Source organism: Hemitrygon akajei, chromosome 26 (genome assembly GCF_048418815.1).
Source record: "Hemitrygon akajei chromosome 26, sHemAka1.3, whole genome shotgun sequence".
NCBI classification, from domain to species: Eukaryota; Metazoa; Chordata; class Chondrichthyes; order Myliobatiformes; family Dasyatidae; genus Hemitrygon; species Hemitrygon akajei.
Genome location: NC_133149.1, coordinates 22,005,352 through 22,027,132, shown reverse-complemented (window position 1 = coordinate 22,027,132; position 21,781 = coordinate 22,005,352). Strand labels below are relative to the sequence as shown.

The following is a 21,781-nucleotide window of genomic DNA, read 5'->3' as shown; positions in this document are numbered from 1 at the left end:
TGCATCACACCCTGGTATGGAAACATCAATGCACTTTAATGGAAAATCCCACAAAAAGTAGTGTATACGGCCCAGTCTATCACAGGTAAAGTCCTTTCCACCACTGAGCACATCTACATGCTGTCCCAGGAAAGCAGCATCCATCAAGGACCCCCACCACCCAGGTCATGCTCTTTACTCAGTTGACGTTTTGGGCCAAGACCTCTCATCAGGACCCTCCTGATGAAGTTTCTTGGCTTAAAATGTCAACTATTTATTCTTTTCCATAGAGGCTGCCTGGCCTGCTGGTGAGTCCTGAGGCTTCTGTACCCCCTTCCTGACAGCAACTTTCCTGGCCCAAAATGTCAACTAATTATTCTTTTCCATAGAAGCTGCCTGACCTGCTGAGTTCCTCCAGCATTTTGTGTGCATTGCGTGGATTTCCAGCATCTGCAGATTTTCTTATCTTAGGATTCACACCACCAGATTTAGGAACCCCTCAACCATCAGACTCTTGAACCAGTGGAGATAACTTCACTCGTACCATCACGCTACCGTTCCCACAACCCAAGGAGTCATTTTCAAGGACTCATGTTCTCAATATTTATTGCTTATTTAGTTACTATTATTTCTTTGTTTTCTTTTGTATTTGCACAGTTTGTTGCCTTTTGCACATTGGTTGGTTGTTCATCCTGTCGTGTGCAGTCTTTCACTGATTCTACTATGGTTCTTGGGTTTATTAAATATGTCCACAAGAAAATGAATTTCTGGGTTGTATATGGTGACATAGGAATACTTTGATAATAAGTTTACTTTTAACTCTCACAGCAATCCCCTCAATCACGTCTACTTCTTTTCCTCCAACCTATCCTCTCCTGCTTGCACCAACAACTCAATTCTGCCCATCGACCAGTATGTATTTAGGGTGCAGGAGGAAATCGGAACACCCAGGGAAAACTTAAGTGGTTATAGCGAGAACAAGAAGACTCCAGAGACAACAATTCAGGATCTGGGTTTTCCAACTTATCCTTAGAAGTTACAGCCTCATAGCACTATATTAACCTGAAAATGAAACAACTTTAAGGACATAATAGCTGCCGTTTAAGCACTTCTGAGAGCTTCTCACCTGCCTGGCTTGATCATTGAATACATCTTCATCATCTTCCTGTTCATTACTTATCCCCTGAGCAGATACCCACCTCGAGCTTGGACTAAAAATAGCAAACCCAACATCATGGCTGCGAAGCAGGCAAGTGTTTTTGTTTGGAATGAGCTGTTCAGCTGAAGCAGTGGATTGTATTATCACACGATCATCCTTTTCAACCTAAATAAAAACAGCAACGCAATTAAGCTCTCTGTATAAAAGGTACTTGGTCAATTTGGTCACAAAATAACCTGTGATTTTGTGTCATTTCCTTTCACTTTTAAGCAAACTGAAGAATATTTTATGGCCTAGCATTTCATCTATATGTAGGATTATCATTAGCAAACTTAAACCCTACACACACATTTAAGCTCTGCATATATTTGATATTTAAACTCTGCATTATATCAATTCTATAGTTGCAAGTTTGTGAACCCTTTGCAATTACCTGGTTTTCTGCATTAATTACTCATAAAATGTGGTCTGATCTTCACCTAACTCACAATAATAGACAAACAATCTGCCTAAATGATTAATACACAAACAATTATACTTTTCATGTCTTTATTGAACACATTGTTTAATCATTCACAGTCTAGGCTGGAAAAAGTATGTGAACCCTTGTATTTGATAACTGGTAGAACCTCCTTTAGCAGCAATAACCTCCACCAAACGTTTCCTGTAGCTGCTGATCAGACTATCAAGATGGCAAGGAGGAATTTTAGACCATTCCTCCATACAACACTGTTTCAGTTCTTCAATATTTCTGGGATAGCTTGCAGGAACAGCCCTCTTCAGGTCATGCCACAGCATCTCACTTGGGTCAAGGTCTGGACTCTGATTCTGAAACATGAATTTTCTTCTTTTTAAAACCATTCTGTTGTTGATTTACTTTTGTATTTCAGATTATTATCTTGATGCATCATCCAACTTCTCTTCAGCTTCTGGTGATGGACTGCTACCCTGACATTCTGCTGTAAAATATCTTGATACAATTTTGAACTCGTTGCTCCCTCAACGACCGCAAACTGTTCAGGCCCTGAGGCATCAAAGCAGTCCCAAACCACGAAGCTCCTCCCACCATGCTTCACAGTTGGGATGAGGTTTTGGTGTTGGTGTGCAGTGCCCTTTTTCCTCCAAACATAGCAATGTGCATTTCTGCCAAAAAGTTCAACTTGTGTCTCATCTGTCCCAGAAGCATTGTGGAACATCCAGGCGGTCTTTTGCAAATGTTAGACTTACAGGAATAATTTTTGGAGAGCAGTGGTTTCCTCCGTGGTGTCCTTCCATGAACACTATTCTTGTTCAGTGTTTTTCTAATGGTGGACACATGAACAGAGACTTTAGCAAGTTCAAGAGATTTCTGCAGGTCTTTTGCTGTTACCTTTGGGTTCTTTTTCACCACCTTCAGCATTGCACATTGAGCTCTTTGTGTGATCATTGCAGGATGCAACAGTACTGAATCTCTTTCATTTATAGACAATTTCTCTGTGGACTGATGAACACACAGGTAATTCGAAAGGCTTTTGTAGACTTATCCAGCGTCATGCCGCTCTACAATTCTTCTTCGAAGGTCCTCTGAAAGTTGTTTTGATCAAGGCATGGTGCACATAAACAGATCCTTCTTGAGAAGAGCAGGCTCTGTCAGTAACCTGACTGGTTTTTTTTTTAAATAGGGCAGGGCACCTCTGTAAGCCATGTTACGTTCCCCAGTAACCGGGTAATTTACCAGCAAAGATAGATGGGTCCACTGAAGCCTGATGCTACTATTTTCAAACGTTTTTATTTATAAAGGGGCACAAACGTATGGTTAATACAAAACATTCAGATCATATACGTCGTCACAACTCAATCTAAAGCACAGGTATAGTAATAATCAATCAGAAATAAGCTCTATCGTTGTCTAGAGGTAATGTAGATATACCGTAGATGTCGGATTATAAGCCGCTACTTTTTCCCCACATTTTGAACAGCTTTGAACACTGCGGCCTTTACTACGGTGCGGCTAATGCATGATTTTTTTCATGCCGCCAAAAACATTTTGCCTCGTAACAGTAGACCAATAAAATTGATGAGTAGTTCACAGAGGTCCAATGAAATTGTACGATAAATCAAGCGCACTTTCACAATTAAATTATTGTAAATCAGTCATTTGTACTCACCCTCATCAACATGGAAAACACTCGAATAAAAGCATTGTGCTGCCTTTATGGCAGTTATTTAGTTTATAATATTTTCGCTTAGTAATTCATTTGTTAGTTAAAGTTAGAAGAGTTTTAACTATATTTGTTTTCTGTACTACATCGCGGGATGCTATGACATCACACCCGGTTTCGCCGCGTCTTGTGGGAAAAATGCCGTTTGCGATAAACGGGAAGGAGGGGGCGAGCGCATTACGCGAGCGGCATTAGATCTGAGCGAACGCTACTTTTAAGTTAAAGGCGATCAATAACTTTTCCTGGTAGGCTGCAGTATATATATTTTTTACCAGTCGTTAGGAGATATTGGAATGTTGTTCAGTAAAAAAGTATACGCAACGTATATTTAAAAGTAGCCGCGTTACAGGCACGGTTCGAAAAAAAGCATTTGCAATATGTATTTGTTTATGTTACCATATGGATTTAATTAAAAGTTAAAAAATCCTCACGTGTAATATCTTTCTGTGTAAATATCTCATATTACAACGTGGGACACCTGCGGCCGAAAATCCGGTGCGGCCTGTACAAGTACAAAATTGATTTTCTTTCTAAAATTAGAGCCAGCGGCTTTTAATCAGGTGCGCTCTGTAGTCCGGAATCTACGGTATATTGTTTACTGGATATCTAAAAGTCTTTTGCGGTCACTGCAGTTCCACCAGCTGCCGTCGTTGTGGTGTCGCGTTGGTGCACTTTTGTTAGAAAGAGAGAGAGAGGGGGGATGAAAGAGTTACCCGACCGGTTTTCCAACCTGGAGGAGTTTGGTTTGTCGGAGCCTCGTTGGGGGAATGAACGCTCATCGGTGGTCTCCCCTGTAGCTAAGCCGTTCTTCCGTTGTGGGGTCGCCAATCCCAGGCAAGGAAAAGACACACACGAACCCCACCACCGGCTGTCACTATCAAAACGCTGTCACAGGATCTCTAGCGTGTCTTCTGGTGCGTCTGAAGGGGTCGTCCCCCCCAGACCCTCCTTTATACTTCCTCACGGGATCGCCGGTGTCAATCTCTCTCTCAACCAGCCCACGTTGCCCGAGGGCTTTACACGTGGTCTTCATGAGACAATAGTCAGAGTCACTTTATTCTGCTTCCCGGGGAAACGTGGTCTTCCGCACGTCTCTCCCCCTCTTGGGTCATTTGACCCCCCCTTGACTAGGGCTCTTGCGATTCTCACAAAGGAAGGGGCTGGGGTCATAACACCTCCCCTCTTAAAAGTTTTTTTACCAGCGGTTAAAAACAAGTTGGTACAGAGTCTTATAGGATTTTTTTTCTAACACAATACACAAGCTCCTCTCTTCATAGAGTACTACCGTTATACATTCAAGTCAGTATCTAAACAGGTAACAATTACAGTGCCCCTTTCTTTAATATCTTAACCTCACGTACCGTACTAAAGTCTGGTAGCATCAAACTTCAGCTCAGTAACCACCTATTTTTATTTATTTTCTTCAGCCACACAACTAAGGAGGTGTGATCTTAGCTTAGGTGCATCTACAAAAGTTTATACAAATACTAATCGTTTCGGTCGTGTTATTTCACCGGCAGGTCTCCAAAGGGGTTGTCTTTATATTTCACAGGCTTTGGCGCAAACCCGTACAACCGGCGTTGCTGTTTAAAAATGGCATTTCTATTAACCATCGCCTTTTTTCCAGTGAGTCCCCCCGTGGGGAACTTGAGTAATTTGGCGAGGTACTCTCCCACCTTTCCTTTCCACAAGGGTTATTCTCTTAACTCCGTGTCCCCAACCTAGTCCATCATGAGAATTTCCACCCAATTCTTTAATGCTACACAGGTAGTTAACCCTTTTGTCAAAACCATGCAGGCTGATGGGTTTCAGTTCGAACCTTTTTCCCCGGCCGCATTTAAATTTCGGCTTCCTCACAGGGCTTCCTTGAATAACAATAGCATGTGAGGCCCCTTTACATTCCAAATCAACCTGTAATCGATGCGCAGGCATCAATCTAGACTTTAACTTTTTTTCCTTCGATTTGGGAACTACAGATTTACCATTCTCCTCCACAACAACAGTTATCTCCCCATTCGTAAACTCCACATTAACTCTGAACACCCCCTTCGGCACAACCATCTGGGAACTCACACTTCCCAAGGTTAACCCTTTCTTCCCCGAACCAAGTCTATCTGATCCAAAAGGACGGCCGTCTCGTCCAGCCGAGTCAAATACCTCAGACTTTTTCTGAGCTCCGTGACTAGGTTTAGGACCACGGGCCTCCCCATCTTGGACACACTCAAACGGGGCTTTGGCCTCTTCCAGGCTTTCAATCCCCATACCCTTTTCAAATTCTAACTTCCTCTGATCCTCCCAGTTACTCTCTGGGCAACTCACTTCCGAAGTAAACTCAACCCCTTGGGCTGGAACAATCTCATCTGCCAATCCAGCAGACTTCTTCACGGTAATGGCATCCTTTTCATCGAGGACTGCCCTCATTTCATTATCGGGAACACCTTTAGACTCATCCAGGTCCAACCCTGGACCTTTTAACAGCTTTATCTGTTTCTCATCTTTATTTCCTACCTCTAGGACCTTTTTCTTCGCTAAAGGAGGATCTACCTTCTCTCCTTTCTCTCCTTTATCCCCTTTTACGTTACTATTCCTCGTTTTACCACCCTCGAAACCCTCGTGGCACAGGGTCGGTAAAAACGTCTGAGCCAATTTTAAACTGCTCGCTTTCTCAGCTGCCGCTCTCGACAGGCTGCTAGTGTCCGCGCATGCGGGATAGCTCGGGGACTCTATGGGCGGGGCCTCAACTCTCACGGGCTGGGTTTTTAGCTTCACGGCTGCTCCAATCTTCCCACCCGCTAGGTCGTTACCCAGAAGGACGTCCACGCCTTCCCCCGGCAACTCCGGCAGGACCCCCATTTCCACTGGTCCCGACACCAACTCACAATCTAGAAGGACCCTATGCAAAGGCACTACCTCGGTCCAGTTTCCTATGCCTCTCAGGGCTACCTCGCCCGTCGGAGGTCCGAATGGTAATACGTTACGGCTAATTAATGATAGCTCCGCCCCCGTGTCTCTCCAAATCCGTACGGGGATAGGCGGGTCCCCCTTCCTCACAGACACGGTTCCGGGTGACAGATAAATCTCCGCCCCCTCGCGCTCTCTGCTCCCCTGGGACCCTCTTGCCGATTTTCTGATTACCACTGCACGCCCAATAGGGATCGCTGCTCTCTCTCTCTCTGGCTCCTTTCTCGGAGCAAAGCATTTAGATGCAATATGACCCACCTTTCCACAATTAAAACAGGTTAAACCAGGAAATCTCCAGGTTTCCTGCCTGTTATCCTCACTTTTCCTGCTAGCTCCCGGCGGGCTTTCCCTACCATTCCGACGGTCTCTCGGGTAACTTTTTGGCGAGGAAAACTTTGTCTTGTGGGTTAGGGCATATTCATCTGCGAACCTAGCAATTTCTGAGAGGGACTGATTCGTCCTCTCATTTAAATACATTCGGATCTCTTCCGGAACACAACCTTTAAATTCCTCAATCAAAAATAACTCCCTGAGATGCCCATAATTCTCGGCCACCTTCTCCGCAGTGCACCAACGGTCCAAGAGCACACCCTTCTCATGGGCTAGCTCGGTATACGTTTGATTCCACCCTTTCCTTAAATTTCAGAACCTTTGTCTATACGCCTCAGGTACTAACTCGTAACCTCGGAGAATGGCCTCCTTTACTTGGTCATAATTCCCTTCCCCTTCTGGGGGCAGCGCGGCATATGCCCGCTGTGCTTTCCCTCGTAACACACTTTGTAACAACGCCACCCACTGCTCTCTGGGCCACTTCTGATTCACTGCCACCTTCTCAAAAAGCAAGAAATAACTATCAACATCCGTCTCCTCGAAGGGGGGGACCAACCTCAACGCCCGACTAACATCAAACCCCTCCTCTCTCTTGTGCCCTTGAGCTCTTTGCTCTTGCTTTCGCCTGTCCAGCTCCAATTCATGGCTCCTTTGTTTCTCTTTCTCTTCTGCTTCTGCTTCTAGCTGCTTTAGCTGGAGCTCATGACTCCGTTTCATCTCTAATTCCTTTAGTTTGAACACCTGCTCCCTTTCCTTTTCCTTTGCAGCCCATTCCTCAGCCTTTTCCTTTGCAGCTCGTTCCTCAGCCTTTTCCTTTGCAGCTGCTTCTAGCTGCTTTACTTGAAGATCATGTTCCAACCTTACTTTCTCCAACTCTACCTGATCTGTCCCACTCGCTAATCTCTTTTCGGGGATATTTTCCAAATCCTCAGCTGCAAACACCTCCTTCCCAATGTAATACTGATTTATGACCCCTCGCACTTCCTGCTTTTTCATTGATGACCTCACCTCTGCGAGGCCTAACCCCTTTGCCAGATTTACCAAGTCTGATTTAGTAGCCGTCCCTAGCGCCTGTACAGTCGGGTTTCTCATAAATTCACCCACATCCATCTTTGCTGGTTTCCTGTCTGGCTACCTGCGTAACCAGATTTAAGTTTGGACTTACAGCCCGATTCACTGACCCTCCCCTTTGGTTTCAAATCCGGGACGAGCAACCCACTTGTTACGTTCCCCAGTAACCGGGTAATTTACCAGCAAAGACAGATGGGTCCACTGAAGCCTGATGCTACTATTTTCAAATGTTTTTATTTATAAAGGGGCACAAACGTATGGTTAATACAAAACATTCAGATCATATACGTCGTCACAACTCAATCTAAAGCACAGGTATAGTAATAATCAATCAGAAATAAGCTCTATCGTTGTCTAGGGGTAATGTAGATATATATTGTTTACTGGATATCTAAGTCTTTTGCGGTCACTGCAGTTCCACCAGCTGCCGTCATTGTGGTGTCGCGTTGGTGCACTTTTGTTAGAAAGAGAGGGGGGGGGGGATGAAAGAGTTACCCGACCGGTTTTCCAACCTGGAGGAGTTCGGTTTGTCGGAGCCTCGTTGGGGGAATGAACGTTCATCGGTGGCCTCCCCTGTAGCTAAGCCGTTCTTCCGTTGTGGGGTCGCCAATCCCAGGCAAGGAAAAGACACACACGAACCCCACCACCGGCTGTCACTATCAAAACGCTGTCACAGGATCTCTAGCGTGTCTTCTGGTGCGTCTGAAGGGGTCGTCCCCCCCAGACCCTCCTTTATACTTCCTCACGGGATCGCCGGTGTCAATCTCTCTCTCAACCAGCCCACTTTGCCCGAGGGCTTTGCACGTGGTCTTCATGAGACAATAGTCAGAGTCACTTTATTCTGCTTCCCGGGGAAACGTGGTCTTCAGCACGTCTCTTCCCCTCTTGGGTCACTTGACCCCCCCTTGACTAGGGCTCTTGCGATTCTCACAAAGGAGGGGGCTGGGGTCATAACAGCCACACCTCCAATCTCATCTCATTGATTTGAACGCCATAGCTTTTGTAGAGTGCATTACTCCAAAGGTTCACATACTTTTTTGAACCTAGACTGTGACTGTTTAAATGGTGTATTCAGTATTGATGAGAGGAAGTACAATTGTTTGTGTTATTAGTTTAGGCAGATTGTGTGTGTCCATTATTGTGATTTAGATAAAGATCAGACTGCATTTTGAGTAATTAATGCAGAAAAAAAGGTAATTGCAAAGGGTTCACAATTTTTATCTTGCAACTGTATACATGTTAACATTTTAATTGTTTTACACTAATTAATTTGAATACTTAATGAGGAAATAAAAATATTATGATAAATTATGCTATCTAACTGGATTTATATCACTATAAAATCCTGGAGGACAGAAGATGGGTTGATGTTACAAATAAGTTATGAAAGCAAGAAGAGTGCAAGAAAAAAAACATTAGCAGGTACTGTATAGCCAGAAGCAACAATTTTTACAATTAAAGAGGGAAATTAAGTAAACAATAATCTCTATTAAAGACCAAAGTAATTGGCTATTTCTAGATGTCAAAGACTCACAGTCCTAAATGAATATTTATGCCTGTTCCCACAGGACAGGGGTATCAAAGGGTATTGAAATTGAGGAGAAAATGTGAAATATTGGAAGTGATTGAGAGGGCAGACTATAGAATCTAGCATCTTTTTGAAAACAGAATGTAAATCATTAGGCTAAGCTGTTTCCCAGGATGTTAAAAGACACCAGAGTACCAACAGCAAGAGCTTTGGCCATATTTTCCAATAAACTTTGGCTGCAGGCATGGCATTAGAAGTGTGGAAAATGTGTTACAGTTAATCACAGAAGGGGAGAGGGATACACCGAGTTACCAAAGGCCACTTGGCTAACTGTTGATGGCATGCAGGTTAGATTCACAGGATCATATAAATCATACAGCATAGAAATGGGCCCTGCCAGCCCACTTTGTCCATGCTGACCATGATATCCATCTACACTAATACCATTACACACATCTCTCGACACCTTTCCCATATAAATAACTACAAGATTAGAGGAAAGGCTAACACTTTGGATTGAATGCCCAGCTTTTGGTATGTATTTTCTATGATCTAGTGTAAAACACCCATTTCTTTTTAAATCATGCCAAGTTCCAATAATTTTTCAATATACAACATGCGAATAACACTGTAGTTGTAACATTGGAGCATGGTGTAAACACAACTTGAAAGACTGTACAAAGCAATTTACACACAGACTAGCAGAGTCCACTGTACTGGACATCAAAGTAGATATCACTAATTACTTTGAAATAATTTCACTTTTGTGGAAAAACTCAATAATATCATATTACTACTATGCTTATCTTCTTAAATTATGAACTTCGATGTTGATATTAGAGTCAGTCCCATAAAGGAATCCAAAGTACAATAACAACATCAATAACCAAGGTTAATGTAGAATCAATATTGTCTCCAGCTGACAAATGTACAAAACCATGACACCACAACAAAGGCAACGGGCATAATCGTCGTTCAGCCCTTACACCGCATTTCATTCATTTCAAACTAAAAACCGTGCATTCATGTATTCAAATGCTAAAAAGTACAAGGTAAAAGAGAGTGCTTTAATAATTAAATAAATTAATAAAAATAGGAAGTGCTGGAAATACTTAGCAGATGGGGTAACATCCTGGAAAAACACCTAACTCGAGATCAATGACCATTAATCAGGACAGTCTAACTCAAAACGTTAGTTTGCTCTTGATAGAGATGTTAGCTGACCAGCAGTGTATTTCTGATATTTTCTCCTTTTAATCCTGATTTTCAGCATCTGAATTTTTGTTTTTCAATAAATTAAAAGCATATTTGTCTCTATATAGCAAAACTGTTAGTGATGTATAGGCATATCCCCATAAAAGTTCAATTATTGTAAGCTAGTTTTCCATTAAAAGGAATTAATGTTCCCTGGTAAGAGTACTAGGAATAGACATGCAAAATAGCTACGTTCAAATTATGACTCTACTAGATAATGAAAACATCTGTACACTTCTTTAAATTTAGAACTTATGCTAAATTAAATTGATATTAGTTTTCAACTTCCTAATTACTGAAAAATTGAACAAAAAAAGCACATCTTAATTTTAACTGTATAGAGGACTAAGTGGCAGAATGTGCATCTATTTAATAAATTGCTTATATCTTACTGCTTCACAAGTTCGCTGCCGTTGATGCTTCTTACGTATTCGGGCATACTCGGTCACGCGTTGCTTCACCTCATCTTGAAAACGTTTCAAATTTTCCATCTTTGCTTTATGGATTTCCTTTAGTTGCTCATCTACTTCAAGAGCAGAAATCTAAAAACAAAGAGGTCACTTTAATCAAGATGCTGAAAGAGTCATAGCTGGAAAAACAAAGATATTATTTCAAGTAAAAAAAAAAAGAACTTCTCAATAACTGGCAGCAACATCTCAAATTTAAAAAGCCATAAGTAATTAAAGGCATAAGTGACCTAGATACTTCTGTCAAAGACTTTTTTCAAAGTAGTAAGCAGAAAGCAATATTATGACAAGTTTCTGAAGTTCCATGAAAAAGTTCTCAAATTTCATTATTTTACTCTTCCAAATCAGCAAGTGTCAAAGAGTATGATTCACTGCAAAGAATACGGAAATAAATGCTAAACCATCTCCATTATCTTAAATAATATTCCTCTTTAGTACTTGACATGAGAAGCTTATAAAGAAAATGTTCCTCTAGTCCACTCTGTAAACAAAATTATACTATATAACCTTCTATATACTTCTGATACTATAACCTTCCATTCATGAACCACCCTATGTGAAACTAACTCCATTAGTCCAATTCGATCCTTTATGAAATATGAGATATCGCCTGATGCAAGACGAAATAACCCAAGCGCCGCATTTCTATTTGATATACAAAAGGTCAGAGAAAGCCCAGTTCATCATATAATTACATTGTATGCCATACGAAAGCAGCATTCATCTGAGATTCAGATGCAAGAGAGAATCTGCAGATGATGTAAATCCAAGTCTTGTCTTGTCCATACTGCACCAACCGCTGCCACTGGGCTATAAACGTGCAGGAGCAGTGTGTGGTTAAGTGCCTTGCTGAAGGACACACACGCTGCCTCAGCTGAGGCTCGAACTAACAACCTTCAGATCACCAGCCCAAAGCCTTAACCACTTGGCCATGTGCCAACACACACAAAATGCTGGAGAAATTCAGCAGGCCAGTCAGCATCTATATTAAAAAGTACAGTTGACGTTTCAGGCGGCTGACTCACTTTCAAAGACTCTTACAACTCACGTTCTCAATATATTATTTTTATTTACACAGTTTCTATTTTACATATTGGTGTTTGTCAGTCTTTGTCTGTTTATGTATAATGTTTCGTAAAATTCTATTGTATCTATTTTTCCCTTTAAAAGCCTGCAAGAAAGTGAATCTCAAGATTTAGGAAGGGTAAGATGAAGGAACACACACCAACCCTCATAAAGGGATCAGAAGTGGAGAGAGTGAGCAGTTTCAAATTCCAGGGTGTCAAGATCTCTGAGGACCTAACCTGGTCTCAACATATCAATGCAATTATAAAGAAGGCAACACCTCTACTTCATTAGGAGTTTAAAGACATTTTGTACGTCAACAAAAACATTCAAAAACTTCTATGGATGTACCGTGGACAGCATTCTGACAGGCTGAATCACTATCTGGTATGAGAGTGGAGGGCACTTCTGCACAGGACTGTAACTTTAGTTGGCTCCATCTTGGGTACTAGCCTGCAAAGTACCCAGGACATCTTTAAGGAGCAGTGTCTCAGAAAGGCAGCGTCCATTATTAAGGACCCCCAGCACCCAGGGCATGCCCTTTTCTCACTGTTACAGTACAGAAGCCTAAAGGCACACACTCAGCCATTCAGGAGCAGCTTCTTCCCCTCTGCCATCCGATTCCTAAATGGACATTGAACCCTTGGACACTACCTCACTTTTTGAAATATACAGTATTTCTGTTTTTGCACGATTTTTAATCTATTCAATATACATATACTGTAATTAATTTACTTATTTTTCTTCTTCTATATTATATATTGCATTGAACTGCTGCTGCTAAATTGACAAATTTCACGACACATGCCGGTGATACTAAACCTGATTCTGATATGGTAACGTGTACGTATTCGTGCTAAAGATTTACTTCGAACTTTGAAAGTTAGAAGAGGCATAGTTAGATAGATAGCATCCTTTATCCCCTATAGTAGGATTAAAGAGGCCATCCATTTAAGGTAACGATAATGAATTTTAGAGGGGATTTGAAGCATTTTTTTATATGCAGAGAATGGTTGCAGCCGGAGGTGGTTGATTCAAATGATTACTACGTTTAAGAGACATTTAGAAATATACAAGGTATAACAGGATATAGACCTAATACGTGCAAACTGGATTAGTGGAGATAGGCAGAGATTAGCATGGATACGGCGGGCCGAACGCCCAGTTACCGTGCGGTATGACTCCATGACGTTTCCATGGAAACACGTCAAGCCAACATTCCCATCTCGGGAATCACTATCCCCACATCCTCGGCCCCTTCTCCTCCAAGCACCATCTCCCCAGGGCCTGTGACTGATGCCTCGCGCTGAGGTACTCACAAACGCCGGGCTATGCTCCTCGGGACAGTCTCTGGCGCTCTCCACCCAGGCTCCCACTGGCACCACGGCCTGATTCCTTTCGGCCAGCACTCTGCCTACGCCCGAGTGCCACTCATGGTGGCGCCGAGTCGGGAGCCCCGACGTCTCTCCGCGCCGCGCCTTTAGTGACATCTCCGGCAACCAGAGCCACCGAGCTCCCTCCCGAGAGTTCAGACCAACCGCCACTCAGTCGCGTAACATCTACCGTCCCTGACTAAATCTCGCGAGAGCTGCTTCAATCTCCGTTCTAAAAACGGTGCGAACGGCATCTTGGTAAAGGACAGCCCGTGGTTCAACTGTGGAAACAATTCTTTTTTTTCTTCTGGTAGTTCAATAACAGTCGCTAAATCAATATAAGGCACATTACCGCCACCTACCGAATTGGAATATGGAGCAAAGAAACAGGAAGTATACGGACTAAATACCCCCTCCGACTTAAATTATATCAAAAAGTCTAATGCTTTTCAGAAAGTCAAATGCGCATTTATATAGATTGCAATGGCAGCGATATCCTAACAAAATTTCCATATTCAACTATGTCTGTCCTAAAGATCTCAATTCAGCAATTGAGCAATGTTTCCTTTGCACCTCATAGGAACTTCATTCAAACAATATATGCTGCTGGAAATAATCTCCCAATCGTCCGCTGAAATAATGCTGAAACAGTATCTCAAAGAGTGTAAGCTACCCACTAAAACGTTGTTCAAAGGATTTGCACAGTATTTGTTGATTTTCATCCAGTACCCACTTCCCAAAACAATCTGTAGAGTGCTGGCTACTTTGGTAAATTCGTTTGAGTTCATTTCTTGAAGGCAAAATTGTATAAAGTTTCTACATGTCAAAATGCACATAGACTAGAACCTGAATTTGAAATGGCAAGTCAACCCTACAAAATCCAGCAGTAGTGGAACAAAAAATACTTAATGGAGAGAGAATGGCCCTGTAGTGTTAATCATTGATTCTGGACACCATGAGCTCAAAAACACAAGACTGGGTGATAGAGCTCGGCACCTTCTCAGGTATCCAAAATTGCAGAAGCCAGACTGCAGTCAGATTGATTAACTCCAGCTGATACCACAAAATGACTGGATGCACTGGCTGCACCAAATATTGCTGTTCTGACAATGTTCAGAGGCAATATCTGTTTATGTGAAAAATTGTCCATATGTTTCTAATCCAGCCACTTACCACCCCATCAGACTCCTCATAAGCATCAAAAATCAGATCCCGTTTATTATCACTGTATGTCATGAAATTTGATTTGCAACAGCAGTACAGTATTTAAATAAAAATAAGTTACAGTAAGAAATATATAAAAATTAGTGCAAAAGGAGAGCTAAATAGTGAAGTAGTGTTCATGTGTTTATGGATTGTTCAGAAATCTGATGGCAGAGGGGAAGCTGTTCCTAAAATGTTGAGTGTGTGCCTTCAGGACTCTGTACCTCCTCGCTAATGGTAGCACTGAGGAGCGGGGATGTCCTGGGTGGTTCTATTGGCAGTGCTATCAAGTAGGAGTAAATTGCTAATGTTCAGTTTGGTTTCCACTAATACCACACAGCTTCAGATTTCATTATAATCTTGCTGGATTCCAGAGATAAACTGAGAATGCTTCTCCTCAATATCAAGATAGCATTTGACTAATTGAGAAGAGTTCTAGTAAATGGCAAAAGCCAAGGACATAACTTTCCATTGGCAGAACTCAATCCTACCACAAAGGAGCATTATTAAAATTGTTGGAGGTCAGTCATTTCAGCCAAGAGTTCCTCAGGCAGTGCCTTAAGGTCTGGTTTAAGACTGCGCTGGTGAAGTACAGCAATGACTTGTGGCAGCAAACAAAACTATTAACTACTTTATTAATCACATTTTTTCTCAGAAACGATCACTGCAATCAATAGCCTGCAAATTCCCTTTTGGAGATGAACTTTGAACTGCCTCTACAGCCTGGCATTTTTGTGGTGTGAACTGAAGTCTCAAAGATCCAGGATGGTTGTGGCATGGTGAGTACGGGGCCAAGAGCAGGGAATAAGCCAATGTTTGACCATTGCTGGAACAGACTTAGAGGTGATTTGAAGTAGCAGTACCAAGGTGAGGCAGAGCCTGGGCCTCAGAGTAAGGAGTGATGTGCTGTTTGGCCGATTTAAGTGCCGGGCCAGATTGGAAAGGTGAGGTACAGGCCAAATTGAGCCTGTGAGGCCCTGGCTTGAGAGCATATTGAAGCGGCAGGGCCTGGGTCCAAGAATGAGGAATGACCTGCTGTTTGGCTGACTTAAGCACCGGGCCAGATTGGAAAGGTCAAGGTGTCAGGAAAGGATGAGAGGGATGGGGCAACATTCAGCTTGCTGCTCTGTGAGGCTTACTCGTCTCTGTGCTGAACTGAGGCTGCAACCGATCGGCTGTGATTGGCTTTGTGGCTGTGGACTCACTTTCATGAATTTAATTTCTGAATGTTGTTAGCTTATGTTTATTGCTTACACAATTTTTTTTCCTGCACATTGGCTGTTTGACGGTCTTTTTTAGTAAGTTCTATTGGGTTTCTTTGTTTTGTGGCTGCCTGTAAGGAGATGAATCATTGATAAGAAATGTACTTTGAACTTTAAGGTTAACTCTTTTAAAGGCCTTTCATCAATGATAAAGTTAGAAATGAGATTCTCATCTAACCTGCAATTTTAAACATGCCCCTCTCTCTGCCCGCTCCTCTGTCATAACAACGCATTTTGTGCCTTTCTCAATTCAGATAATGAAGAAATCGCTTTTTGTCAGGCCTTGACAGCTTCACTGTCTGATACCGAAGAAGACTATGAAAATTTCTGGTAACTCACATCCAGATATCTTGGCATTTACAAACAACAGAGGATAGATTGGAGGTAGGATCTGCACATGATATCACTACATAGCTGATTCTGAGAATGTTGGTACGGACCTTAAGGGGCCCAGTCTATGTTGCTATTATGCGTGCATGAATTAATGTAGGTTGCAATTACTTGAGTGTGTGATAGGCCTGGAAAATGAACAGTCATGCTGCAGATGACTCCGATGACATATAGGTTGATGTGTATGCATGCGGAGGCGGTGACTGAAATAAAAATAACAATTCTGAAAATATTTACCAGCCAGCATTTTGGAGAGACAAAGAACTAAGGGTTATGGGGAAAAGTCATCTCTTTGGATGCTGAAAAAGCATTTGATCGAGTTAAATGGAAATATTTATTTAATGTCTTAGAGAAATTTGGTTTTGGTGTTAATTTTAATAATTGGATTAGAATGATATATAAAACTCCTATTGCTACTGTTATTACTAATAATTGTAGATCTTTTTTTCAGCTTTCACGGGGAACAAGACAGGGTTGTCCATTAAGTCCTTTGTTATTTAACTTAATATTAGAACCTCTTGCTATTGTTCTTTGTCAAGCTAAAGATATTCACGGGATTCTTGTGAATGAGACCATTCATAAGATTTTCCTTATGCTGACGATTTACTGGTTTATATATCTAATCCTGAGGAATCTAGCTGCGCCTTGCTAAAATTATTTAATGAATTTGGAGATTTTTCAGGATATAAAATTAATTTTAATAAAAGTGAACTGTTTCCTTTAAATGAATCTGTTTCTATATATGATAATACTCCTTTCAAAGTTACGGATTCCTTTAGATATCTAGGCATTATAATCACTAAAAAAATAAGGATCTTTATAAAGCTAATTTTGTTCCCTTGGTAGATTCTATGAAGTATTTATTTAGCAGATAGAACACACTTACGTTTTCACTTGCTGGCCGCATCCATATACGGTAAAATGATGATTTTACCAAAATTTTTACAGTTATTTCAGAATATCCCTGTTTTTTTGACTAAGAAGTTTTTTTGATCAAATTGATCTTATTATCTCATCTTTTATTTGGAATGATAGAAGACCAAAAATTGGTAAATGTCACTTACAAAAATTGAAAAAGGACGGAGGTTTTGCTTTGCCTAATTTAAGAGTGTATTACTGTGCAATATATGTCCTTTTTGGTTATACTAGGTTGATAAGAATGAGCGGCCAATTTGGGTAGATTTGGAATTGAAAGCTGTGAAACAGTTTTATTTAACCTTGTTATTGGGAGCTGCTCTACCTATGCAATTAGCTAAAGTTGTTAATTTAAATTTATACCCTGTGATTAAGTATTTTTTACAAATTTGGCTCCAGTTCCAGAATTTTTTTAATCTTAAAAAATTTAAACTTTGTAGTTTAATTTATCGAAACTATTTTTTAAGCCTTCTTTGAGTGATCCAATTTTTTTTAGTTTGGAAAAATAAAGGTATTAATTCCTTTTTGGATCTATTTAAAGAAGATAGACTGATGTCTTTTGAACAATTAGTTGATAAATACTCCCTTTCATATTCACACTTCTTACAATACCTTCAAGTTAGACATTTCTTACAAAAATATTTAAGTAATTTTCCTTGCATATTAGAGGCCGACCTGTTAGATACTGTTCTGAGTATGAACCCTTTGATGAAGGGTTCCATTGGAAGAATTTATAATTTATTATTACAATGGGATAAGCTCCTTTTTTTAAAGATTAAACAAGATTGGGAAAAGGAACTTAATTTGATTTTTATAACGGAGGACTGGATGTGGATCTTAAGGTTGGTTAACTCTTCCTCGATTTGTGCTAGCCATTCATTGATTCAATTTAAAATTGTACATCGTTATTATTTGACAAAGGAGAGATTGTCTAAAATCTTTCCTAATGTTGATAGTTATGTGATAGACGTAAAACTGAGACAGCTACACTGACACATATGTTTTGGTCTTGTTCTATACTGGAACAGTTTTGGTAGTCAGTTTTTTCTACAATTTCTAAAGCACTTAAAATTAATTTACAGCCTAACAAATTAACTGTGCTCTTTGGAATAATACCTCAAAATATCCGTGGTATCTCTTTGTCTGATCAGCATGTTATTGCGTTTGTTACATTGATAGCTAGGAGGGCCATTCTGTTGGAGTGGAAGGATACGTCGACTCCCACTCTGTCACAATGGTTCTCTCAAGTGACGTTATGTCTTAGTTTGAAGAAAATTAGAAGTCGAACCTTTGAACCTATGTTCGATTTTGAGAAAAGATGGGGTTCATTTGCTCATTACTACCATTTGAGTTAATTGATAGATTTCCTCCACGATCTAATTGTAAATTTTGGTGCAATTTTTTTTTGCTGGCAGTTTGATGTTTATCTTTGGAAGCTTTTAGTATGACGCATGGCTCCGGGGTTGAACACCTAATGGATTCTTTTTTTTTCTCACCTTTTTCTTGCTTTAGTAGGGTTTTTTTTTCTTTTCTTCTCTTTTTATTGTGTTACCATATTTTTCAATCCATAATATTGTTTTTTTTTTCTTTTTTGAGACATTGTAAGTGTTACTTACTTTGATGTACTTTTGTTATTTTGGATAATAATAATAATAATAATAATAATAATAATAATAATAATAATAAAATGATTTGAAAAGAAAGAATTAAGGGTTATGGGGAAAAGGCAGGTAGATGGAGCTGAGTTTGTGATCTTATTGAATGGCGGGGCAGACTCGATGGGCCAGATGGCCTATTCCTGCTCCTACTTCTGATGTTCTTATGTTCTTTTTCACGGATATTTTACAGAACTAGGAATAGATAGAAATCAAATATATTTGTAGTTGCAGAGAAGAGGGAGAGATAGAGTAAAGAGAATGTCTGTGATATGATGGTCACAAAGAGCCATTGAATGAGACAAATGTTGTTGATGCTACTGAGAGAAGGAAGTGAAGTCTTGGTGACTGTAGGACATGTGAATACCAGGAGATGAATGCTTGCAGAAGACAGAATAGAATGCTGAAATGAAAGTGGATGCTGAAAGTACCCAGCAGATTGGGTAGTATCTGTGAAAAGAGACCTTTCATCAGATCTAGGCAATTTTGGTACACTTTGGAAAGGCTGGCTATCTGAACTTCCATCTCTGAACTATCTATACTTCCAGTTTAAGATGGTGCTACCGAAGGCATGTGACACCTTACTGGTAGTTTGAAAGCAAAGAAATTTGATTAAAACAGTACAAAGAACACTTTTTTTGAAGTAAATTGTGGTAAACTATCACTGCAAACAAAGAGGCAAGCAAAGACAAGGCGATTTCAAAAGATGTGCCCTTCTGGTGCACTGCAAAATTGACGCTCTTGGAATTGGAGCTGTGTTGGTTGGAGTGAACAACTCAGAGGGGAGAAGCTGAAGCAGAGGAGTTCCAATGCCCGTCCAACTAACCTGGGTGCGAGGGTGGATTGCTCTAAGTGCTGAGCTGATTTGGCTAGGTCAAGAATGGCTTCTTCGGCAGTGGAATCTAAGCCCGAAGCAAATCACTGGGCAGCATGTTCTAGGCCTAGAGCAATTCGCCACGGCAGAGCCCAGCTCCTAATGTGAGGCATGATCTGCTGTTCAGACAATTTAAACACAGGCCCAGATAGTCTGAGGGCTCCTCTCTCTGCTGAGGCTATGAGACTGCCCCCAGCTGCTGCGCTTTGCGTTTGCGAACCTTGTGACGATTTGCCCCACTAATATGATGAACTGAATACTGAGACTTTGGGCTGACTCTGGGCTGCTCCGAGGATTTGGATCTAAGGACTCAATTTGGTCCAGAATGCTTGCTTCTATTGATTGCGTGATTTTCACTCTCCCTGCACATTAGAGGTTGGTCTTTGTTTTTTTAAAATTGGGTTGTTTTGGGTGTCTTGCTTTGTGGCTGCCTGTAAGCAGACAAATCTTAAGGTTGTGTTATTTATATATTCTTTGATAATAAATGTACTTTGAATCTTGAAATTCTTGAATTTAATACTGAATTCATTATCTAGTCAGATGATGTGTGCTGAGTTTATGTTGGGCTTCTTTGAAGTAGGCACCTCCACCAAGCCAGAAGGGCCATAGCCTTTGTGAAAGCTAGAGGCCAACCACAATTTCAGTCCGGATCACCAGCAGGCTTACTCACCACAGCATCTGACTAGAATCTGAAAGTTGATCTTAGCAGGCGATTAAAGTTCCCTGACTTCATCACATCATCATCCCTGAGGCGTGGCATGGTCATTCTGTCAGAAACCTCAAAGCAGGTGGTCATGGTAGAACTGATAGCGCCTTGGGAAGACCCAATTGAGGAGGCGTTTGAACGCAAGAAGGCTAAATACCAGGAGCAGGTAGAGCAGTGCCAGAGACAGGGGTGAAGGGCACGATGTGAGCTTATAGAGGTGGGTTGTAGAGGTTTTGCTGGCTGCTTGCTCTGAAGAACCTACTCCCTCCTTGGAATTACGTGGGCTGCAAAGAAAAAAGCCATCAGGACTGTCACAGAAGCTGCTGAGCGACCCTTCGGATGGCAATGGATCAAGAGGTGTGACCCGTGGACCAATGCTGCTGGAACACGAGCTAGGGCCTAATCCACCCTGGCTGGGTCGCCTGGGCAAAAGTGTCTATTGTTGATGTGTGTAATTGATATATCAATAATATTTGAGTAATCTTGTTTGTTTAAATAACTCATTACGGGTTATATGTAAAAATATGTCAATTGCATACATCATCATGATACGTGCATGCCCCACTTAAAGTAAAGATGAAGTTATAATTGTATTTTCAGACTCCCATGTTTCCTTTGAATTAATGTAATGTTTAAAAGTTGCAAAGCATAACAGCTGAAAGACCTGGAACACCCAATGACCCCAGGTTACATCGCTGCTTATTGTCCTATCCATCGTGTGACTGTTTATTGGTCTGTCATGTGACATCACGGGATTGGTCAATTTCGCGGGCTCATCCATCTATCAATTAACATTTGACCTACATATTCTGTGTATGTGAACATGTTCATTTTTGTCCATGTGACTACGAGTCAAGCAGACCTATTCAGCTGCACTGGACACAATAAATATTTCTTTAATTGTAACAGTAGCAATGAGGACTAAATCTGTGACACTCTTTTGGAATAAATGTTCACATTTGAACAATGAGCATAATTGGAAAAGTTGAGGAATACTGTGATTCACTGTATCCCTGGAATGTTTATGTTGAACATTTGGACTGCTTTTCATGGCAAACAACATCACTGAGCCCAGTAAAAAAAGCCAGCATCTTGCTCAGTGTATGTGGTCCAAAAGCATATGACATCGTCCGAAGTTGGTGAGTCCTAATTTGCACTCTTCAAAATCTTATGAGGAACTTGTGAAATTAATTAGGTCTCATTACAATCCTAAACCATCAGTTATTGTGCAATGCTTTAGATTCAACACTCATATTCAGTTAGAAAATGAATCAGTAGCAACGTTTGTTGCTGAATTAGGGAAACTGACCAAATCTTGTGATTTGAGAAGATATGATACGAGATCACTTGGTTGTCGGCATGCGTAATGTTTGTAATGCACTCAGGTG

General features: G+C 41.0%; 1 protein-coding gene across 2 annotated transcripts in view; it reads right to left on the bottom strand.

Moving 5' to 3' along the window:
• ccdc15 (coiled-coil domain containing 15) overlaps positions 1-13,615 on the bottom strand; it is a 65,287-nt gene extending 51,672 nt beyond the window's left edge. The window contains exons 1-3 of one of the 2 annotated variants that reach the window (XM_073029715.1): positions 13,335-13,615; positions 10,876-11,025; positions 1,106-1,303 (exon numbers count right to left, since the gene is read on the bottom strand). In XM_073029715.1, coding sequence (XP_072885816.1) covers positions 1,106-1,303; positions 10,876-11,025; positions 13,335-13,505 — 519 coding nt within the window. In that variant the 5' untranslated portion in view covers positions 13,506-13,615. The remainder of the gene's footprint in view (positions 1-1,105; positions 1,304-10,875; positions 11,026-13,334) is intronic. The other variant, XM_073029716.1, reaches the window with a different exon arrangement.
• Between the last annotated feature and the right edge of the window lie 8,166 nt (positions 13,616-21,781).